Raw genomic sequence first — 8,642 nt, forward strand, 5'->3', positions numbered from 1 at the left:
ACCAGAGCTCCCATGTTCAGGAGTGGTATTTTGCAAAGCGGTGGCACTGTTTGGATCAGGATGGGCACCTGATATAAGAGTGGCCAAACCACAGGCTGGTTGGCAGCCCACGATGTGGCTTAGAGCTATGGGCTCTTGTAACTGAATTATGCTCCTCAGAAATGTGTATTATAGGATAAGAAGAGGGTTAATTAGCTGTCAGTAGTGTGAGAACTGATCAAAGAGGTAGAGAAAAATGGAGATACAATGGGAAAGAAAAGAACAGCTTCTCTTTAGAGGTGGCTTGATTCCTAATAGCTACTAATATATCCATATAAATTCTTCTGCTTCCAACCCTTTAAATTAAGGTGGCTTCTTGGTCTCTCTTTCTTGCATGCAAATAGTCTAATGAGCACACTGGTGTATCCAAGTTTTTGCTCTTCTTCTCATTCATTAAGAAGTGACAAAGATTTGCTCTGAAAACAAACAAACAAACACACCCTCAAATCTCAGTTGCTTTAAACAACCAAAGTTGACTTCTCATTCACTTTAAATATCCATCATGAAGTGGACGGGACACTATTCTGCATCATCCTTCCAAGACCAAGATTAATAGAGTATATTCTCTGGAACATTGTTGATTGCCATGGCAAAGAGAAAAAGAGTTCTGGAAGGTAGGTCTTGCTTCAGCAATTAAACGCTGTGCTCATAGTTCATGGGCAGAATGTGTCCCTTAGCTCAGCCCAACCACAAGGAGGCTGGGAAATGCAATCTCACCATGTACCTGAAAGACAACAGGAAATATTTGACACACCCACCACCAGTCACTCATCCATAACCATGGCTTTAACTGCTGTCTATATACCAATGTCAAAATTGCTAGGAGAGATGCCCCGTTTTCCCTCTTTATCCATATTTTCAACCACCTACTGACATGCCACAACTGGATTATATCATAGACATTTAAAGTCTCATGTACCAAGACTGAACCCTTCATCTTTCTCACAAACTTTCTGTGTTTTTTCTCTTGGTCAGTGGCTCCAATATCTATCCACTACCTCAAATAGAAAACCCAGGTGTTATCTTTGACTCTTTCTCTCTCTCTTCTAACACCCAATCAGTCGCCAAGCCCACAGCTTCTAATTTATCCCAATTCTACTAACTCCATGACCATTATCCTACTTTAGACCCTCATGGATTCTTGCCCAAACAATTCTGTTAGCCTCCTGTCTGGTTTTCCTGCCTTCATACCCTCCTTGTAAACTGTAATTTATTCATTCAACAAACATTTAAAGAGTGCTTACTGATTCTTAGATTAAATAAGTAATGGGCCCACCTTGAAGAAATTCATTGTAAAGAGGGAAACAGTGATGTAAACAAAAAATTTCAACACAGTGGACAAATGATAATAACTATGTAAAAAGAGGGGTGGGAATGGAAAGGAGACACCAAACTGGGTGTGATGGTGATGGGAAGGTAGTGTTGGAAGCTTCTAGGGAGAAAGTAAAACTTTAGCTAAATAAGGGAGTTGCTCCTCCATGTGAACCACAGGAGTTAAAAAAGGAGGTGAAGGGAGCAGCTTGTACCTGACACCTTTGAGAGACTTTGACTCAGCCAAACCAACAAGGATTGAGAGGAATGGCATGAAAGAGAAAGCAGGCACCTAATCAGTAAAGACTCAAAGTGTCCTGGTGGCTACTTGGCTGGTAAGTGGGTGGAAGATCATCCACTGAGGTTAGAAAAGAAAGAGCAAGTCTATGGGGAACAAAACTTTTTAATTATGGATACCTTCCCATATTGATTCCAGGCACAGTGCCAAGCATCTTTATTATTTTATTTAATCCTCACAACAGTTTTATGAGGTAAAATTGTACTATTGTCTTCATTTTGAAATTTAAAAACAAATACTGAGATTCAGGGATTAATGACCAGTTACATAGTTACCAAATCTGTTCTGCACCAGAGCCCAAGTTGGTATCTTTTTACCATGGTATGCTGAGTTTGAGGTGTCTACAGGAATTCCATCTGGATGTGTCCACAGGCTGGAGTGCAAGGGAGGGATAGGAAAAGAGACACAGACTTGGGGCTTATCAGCATATGGGGACACAGCGGGATCAAAGCTATGGGCTCAGATGAGAGGGTTCAGCGAGCTCTAAATAGGGAGAAGGAAAAAAGAGGACCTGGGGAACACTAACCTTAGAGGGCGAAAAGAAGAAAGGAAACCAGCAAAAAAAGAGTTTGAAAAGGAGCAATCTGATACTGCGAATCCTAAAAGTGTCCTTCGGTGAATCTTTTTGAGAAGTCCCTAGTCCAGGTGTCTGGCGCTCAGTAAAGGACTTCTGGGGTCAGAAGCGGCATTCTGTCAAGGTTGGGTCTTTGCACCTAATTCCTTCAGTTCCTTAAGGACCAAACGACGACCTGAAAACTACACGGAGACTTCACTACCTGGGTAGGTAAAAATTAGCAAATCCTCCTTAAAGCAGATCAAGAACTTTTTCCTCTAGTGTCACCAAAGGAGCTGTGGATGTGAACGATCAGAGGTTACTGCAGAAACAACCAACAGGTATTGGGCAAGGATCCAAGCAGCTGGCGGACTGAGACTGGGTCCGAGGAAAGGAGAGCTTGCCCCGACAGGCAGGCACGCGCACGCCTAATAGGAAGGCCGGGAGCGCCCGCCGCTCCCCGCGCTCCCCGCGCGTCACCCGACTCTACACCTCATTGCAGTCCCCTCCTTCTCCGGTGCCCGCATACTCTCTGCTCTTTCTGCCCTCCCAAACGCTCCCTTCAGCATCCCAGCCCTCCCTACGCGGTCACTACCCCTCTCTTCTTTACCCGCTCAGCCAGCTGGGCTGTGCGTCACGGGGGCGGGGCCAAAATGTAGCTCGCGCCAGGCCCCGCCCCGCGCGCCTAAGGCCCCGCCCCCTCTGGCCGAAACGGGGAGGGCACTGCTTGTGTGGGGTCCGGAGTTTTCTCACTCAGCGGCATCATCCCACCGTCTCCGAGTCCTGGCCTTTTTCTGAGGCCCTCTACTGCCACCTGAGCGAACGCGGGGAGTCAAGGCCAGGCGTGCGGGGCGCCATGAACGGCCGCCGCCTGATGGGCGCGGTGGCGGCGGCGGAGGGACTGGTCGGCTGAGGGCCTGTTTGGAGCCGAGGCATGTGGAGCCCCGGCGGGAGCTTGCTTCAGACTCTGCCCCGACTTCTGCAGCACGACACCCTTCCGGGCCACGCAGAACTGCCGCCCTGCTGGGCCCTGCCGCGGGCGGCGGGCGGGGACGACTCAGCGGACCGCCTTCCCCGCGGGGGCGGGGCGAGCGCGGCGGAGGCGGCGGCGGCGGCGGCGGCGGCCTCCGGAGCCTTGCTCGGAGCCTATCTGGGGCACCACGGTCAGCCTGCGGCCTCTGAGCTGCCGGCGCCGGGCGCGGCCTTGGCGGGCAGCCCCGGGAGCGGCAGCGGCGGCGGCGTGGTGGTCGGCGTGGCCGAGGTGAGAAACTGGCGCTGCTGCTGCCTCGGCAGCACCTGTTGGTGCCGGAGCCTGGTGCTGGTCTGCGTGCTGGCCGCGGTGTGCTTCGCTTCCCTGGCCCTGGCCCGCCGCTACCTGCAGCACCTCCTGCTCTGGGTGGAAAGCCTTGACTCGCTGCTGGGGGTCCTGCTCTTCGTGGTGGGCTTCATCGTGGTCTCGTTCCCCTGCGGCTGGGGGTACATTGTGCTCAACGTGGCCGCCGGCTACCTGTACGGCTTCGTGCTGGGCATGGGACTGATGGTGGTGGGCGTCCTCATTGGCACCTTTATCGCCCATGTGGTCTGCAAGCGGCTGCTCACCGCCTGGGTGACCGCCAGGATCCAAAGCAGCGAGAAGCTGAGCGCCGTTATTCGCGTCGTGGAGGGAGGAAGTGGCCTGAAAGTGGTGGCACTGGCCAGACTGACCCCCATACCTTTTGGGCTTCAGAATGCAGTGTTCTCGGTAAGTGGTGTCCCGCTGGTCCATCTCTCTGCAAGTCTGTTTTTGAGCGATCTTGTGACAGCCCTGGGAGGACGCTCCAACAGATAAATGCCAGCAGAGAAGTGACATTAACAACAGGAATTAAAATTACTTTCCGTCGTACCCTGAGAAATCTCAAACAAATAAAGCAAATCTAAGTCCAGCCCTCAATAGGAGATTTGGTAGAGAAAGATCTACTCCTTTTTTGGCATATGAGTTTGATTAAAAATGAAGAGCCCTAGAGAGGGTGGGAGGGAGGCTCAAGAGGGAGGGAATATGGGTATATACGTATACATATAGCTGATTGTTGTACAGCAGAAACTAACACAACATTGTAAAGCAATTATACTCCAATAAAGATATAAAAAGAAATGAAGAGCCCTTTTAACTATGAGGGGAGATGAGTAGAAATATCCATTTTAAGCATTTGTCATCTGATTTCTGTAGCAGCTTTGGCAACAGTCAGGGAGTAAAGGCTTCACATGCCTAGCTTTCTCTCTAACCTGCGTAAATGCATCCAGTGTTTTGGCTCAAGTTTTTAACAACGTGGGGCTAAAGGAAGTGTTTGGGTAAACAGTGTAGAGGGTAGTTACAGACCCCATATTTTGGAGTTTCCTAAAATTTTTAATAGGCTTTTTTTTTTTCATCAAGTAATTTGCTTTAATACAGTGTAATGGGGGGGGAAGCCTCTTTTTTATCTTTTTTTGGAGGAACTTCATTTTGAAATTACTAGGTAGTAGGATAAAACAAAATAGGACAGATAACCTTTTTCCCAGTGAGAATATATTTGTCTTTTTACACACCTGCTATGCTCTTTTTGCCCTGTATTCATATGTTCTGCTTATTCAGTTTAGGTTTTTCTAGTTAATGTACATCACATTGTAACTGACTGAGGAATAGAAACACTGCGAAGTGAGAAAACCATCCCGTTGGAAGAAAGGAATCCAGTATTTACAAACTTAGTGTCTTTGGAACAAATTATTAATACTATCTCCCCTTGCTTTCCACTTTTCTAAGGTGAAGGGGTTGAACTAGTTACTGAGTTCCTCAAATTCAATGATTCTAAAGTTCAAAGAGTTCATATAGAGATTCCCAGGAACTCAACCCTTCAGCTAGACCTAAAGGAAACTGTGTGAAGAAAGAGATTTAACACTCAAATCCATAGGAATCAATGTATTTTATGTTATTCTGACACATTGGTTTGTCTCAAAAATAAATTGTTAGTCTCTAGAAACTTTCTCATTTTGTTTTATGTTAAGAATAACTAACCAACCTACCTCTCTGTGATGAAGTTAAGATTTTTTCTTTTTTTCTTTTTAAATGCCTTTTGCAAATCTCATGTTGATTCTAACCAACAGCAGTAATGACTGTAGATTGAAGCTTGTGGAGGCATGGAAATAGATAAGGAGTTTTCTGTACAGATAAAGTTTGGTGTTTACAGGCAGTTTGGTATGTTCTCTTCCTTAAATTTTTACCTTTTCACAACCTCCTATAAACATGAACTTTGTCCCAACCTTGGATAATAATAGATCAAGTATCCTAAGACTTTGAAAGAGAGTGGGAACTAAGGAACCTGAATAGTTTCATACCTTTAGTTTGCTTCCTCCCTAGTATAGTTTATTTCTGTGTGCATTTTCTTGTCCACCTACCATGTGCCTACTATCCTAGGCTCTTTCCCACATATTATTTCTAATCTAAACTAACCCTGCAGAAGGTGATTATACATATTTTATAGACTATTGTCTAATAGTCTGGAACACAGGGCTGGTGCTCTGGAATTCTACTGTCCCCATAGAATCTGTTGACCTTGGTCAAGTTACTTATCCTCTCTGTGGTTCATTTTCTTATTTGCAAAATGGGGAAAGTAACGGTACCTACTTCATAGGATTATTGAGACAATTAATAAAATAAATACATGCTACTGACCCTGGATTAACAAACACCCACATGTTGGCTTTTGTCGTCATTACTGTTGTTATTACCCAGGGTCACCTAGGTAGAGTCAAACTTTGCACTATGGTTTGAAGATAGGGTCTCAACCCATGACTCTGTTTCTTCATTGTATATTTAGTACCTAGTATAGTCCCGGGTATATAATGTGGACTCTATATATTTATTAATTAAAAATAAGTTAGGTTTTTTTAAAAAGTAATCTCTTAAACATATTAAACATGTGATTAAGAAGTTATACTTTGTACTTGGAAATAATTTAAGGTAATTATGTAATTGAAACCAAACTTGACAAGGGGCAATTCTCAGTTGGCCTTGTGGGGTCAAGAGAAAAGAAGGAAAAAAAGAAAATTGGCCTCTTGAAATAGGTATTATTGGTACAGTTTTACTGAGGAAGAAATGGAGGCTCAAGCATCCAGGAACTTGTTCAGGATCACCCACCTACCAAGTGGTGGAACTGAGTTATAAACCCCAGGTCAGCTGAAAAAGTTCATGGTACTGTGTGAAATTCTCACTCTTGGCCATAAGCAGGGGGGTTGTGGAGCCATTGGATATAGTCTATTATATCTTGTTCATTTCTATTATTAACTGTCTGCTTAGTAGCTCTTTCAACCAAAACTGTTTACTGAATTCACCCAGGGTATGTGAGTGAAAAGAAAGCTTAGTTTAGGCTGATTTTTGTTTTAGCCTGACTTTCCCTTCTGCCTTCTAGAACTTCATTCTGCCTCTACCCTCTCTGCCCTCCTACCCCTCAGGCTATCTACAGCTGCCCCCTTTCCAGGCATATTTCTTTTGTTTTCTTCTTCCCTACCTATCTTTTAAATTATCCCTTTTCCCCGCTATTTCAGTTAAAACTCATCTTCAGTGTCCACGATTGATTGATCTTTAATCAATGCCCATGATTAAAGAAATTTATCTGGGCCTACTTCAAAGAGGAAGTGAAGTATAGTGGTCATGAGGGGCACAGGCTTTGGAAATAGACAGTCCTTGATTAGTCTGTGCTGAGTTATGAGGCTTAAATAAGCTAATGCAGTGAAGGCATTGAGTATTTGCCTGGCACATACTCAATTCTCAAAAATTATTAGCAATTATTATTCTTAGTGGTGGAGGTGTAGTGGTTTTTATATTTTAGAGGCAGGAGCTGATTGTAAAAGGTGAATGTATGGAAGAAGGAAAGGTGCTCTCCCTTGCTTCCTATCTATTCTTAACGTTATTTCTTTCCTTCTCCCATGTGTGCTAAAAAGGGATAAGCAAACTGACACTCCACTTTTGAAAAGCTTGAAATGGAAAATAAGTACATAACACTTCATTGTATCAAATCTTGGATTATAAGAAATATAATTTCCCAAGGACATATTTAAATTTTTTCCACTTTTAAAAATGCACTCATTGTTTCTGTTGGGAAATAGTTATCCCCTCCCCCCCGACCAGTGTTTTTCATGTAATCTTGTATCTGTAGGTATTATTGTACATTAAGACAGATTTCTAGACGTGTAGTCTGTGTGTGTTTCTAGGTACTGTTCTTATCTGCGCACATATCTAGGATGACTATTTCTTACTGCTTCATTCAGGATAGGCTAAATTATGCTACAGTAACAACCCCCAAACCTCAGTGGATTAAAAAGCAAAGGTTTGTAAAAATTGCAGCTTGAATTATTGTTTATGATGAAAGGGAGATAAATTTAATTTATATTTTGAATTCAGCTTTTATGATTTGGGGGACTATAATATATGCTTCCAGCATTTATAATACAATTAAAAAAATTTTTTTTGATTAAATAGACTATATTGCATATGTTGCCATATTTTTCTCATGACTTCTCATAAATATATGTTCTTTAAGTATAAAAAAAAAGGAAAGAAGCAAAGGTTTGTTTACTTACTTGACACAGATCCAGGTTCAACGTGGTTTGGGGAAGGGGTGGGGAGTCTCTGCTTTATGTTGTTTTTACTCTGGGATCCAGGATGACAGAGCCACCATCTTTCCCTTGGTTTATGTGACATGGTGAATTGCGCACTGGTTTTTAAAGCTTTCACCTGGAAGTAATCTCACTTTTTACTGGCCTGAACAAGTTACATGGCCACAGCTAACTTCAAAAGGGGCAGTGTGTGTGCCAGGAAGGAGAGAGAACTGGAGTGTTTGGTAGCAGTCTTCATGACTCTGGCACTTGACTTATGGATTCTGCCTCCCAGGCCCTTCAGTTCAGTCCACTGCCACTACCCTGGTTCAGGCATCTCAGCCTCCCATCTGGTCTCCTTGCTTCTTAAACAAGGATTTCTAATTTTTTCTCTCTCCAGAAAGATCTTTCTAGAATGCATATCCGATCTTGGTACTCCCTGCAGGGAAACTCTCAAGTGGGTTTTCTTTTCCCCTCAGGATAAATTCCAAACCCTCATCTTACCTCTATAGCGTCTCTCTTATCATTCCACAATTACTAAGTGCCCTTTGATGTGTTAACTTATTTCATCCTCATTCTAAAAGGTAGACATGATTATTTCTTTTTACTTTTTTAACATCTTTATTGAAGTATAATTGCTTTAAAATGGTGTGTTAGTTTCTGCTTTACAACAAAGTGAATCAGTTATACATATTCATATGTTCCCATATGTCTTCCCTCTTGTGTCTCCCTCCCTCCCTCCCACCCTCCCTATCCCACTCCTCTAGGTGGTCACAAACCACCTAGCTGATCTCCCTGTGCCATGCGGCTGCTTCCCACTAGCTATCCACCCTA

The 8,642-nt window shown here is 43.9% G+C and overlaps 1 protein-coding gene across 2 annotated transcripts in view; it reads left to right on the forward strand.

Moving 5' to 3' along the window:
* Window positions 1–2,908: 2,908 nt before the first annotated feature.
* Window positions 2,909–8,642, forward strand: part of TMEM64 (transmembrane protein 64) — a 46,961-nt gene continuing 41,227 nt past the window's right edge. For both annotated transcript variants that reach the window (XM_028500571.2, XM_024115922.2), the window contains exon 1: window positions 2,909–3,942. In XM_028500571.2, the coding sequence (XP_028356372.1) occupies window positions 3,136–3,942 (807 nt within the window). In that variant the 5' untranslated portion in view covers window positions 2,909–3,135. The remainder of the gene's footprint in view (window positions 3,943–8,642) is intronic.

Source organism: Physeter macrocephalus, chromosome 15 (assembly GCF_002837175.3).
Source record: "Physeter macrocephalus isolate SW-GA chromosome 15, ASM283717v5, whole genome shotgun sequence".
Lineage (NCBI taxonomy): Eukaryota > Metazoa > Chordata > Mammalia > Artiodactyla > Physeteridae > Physeter > Physeter macrocephalus.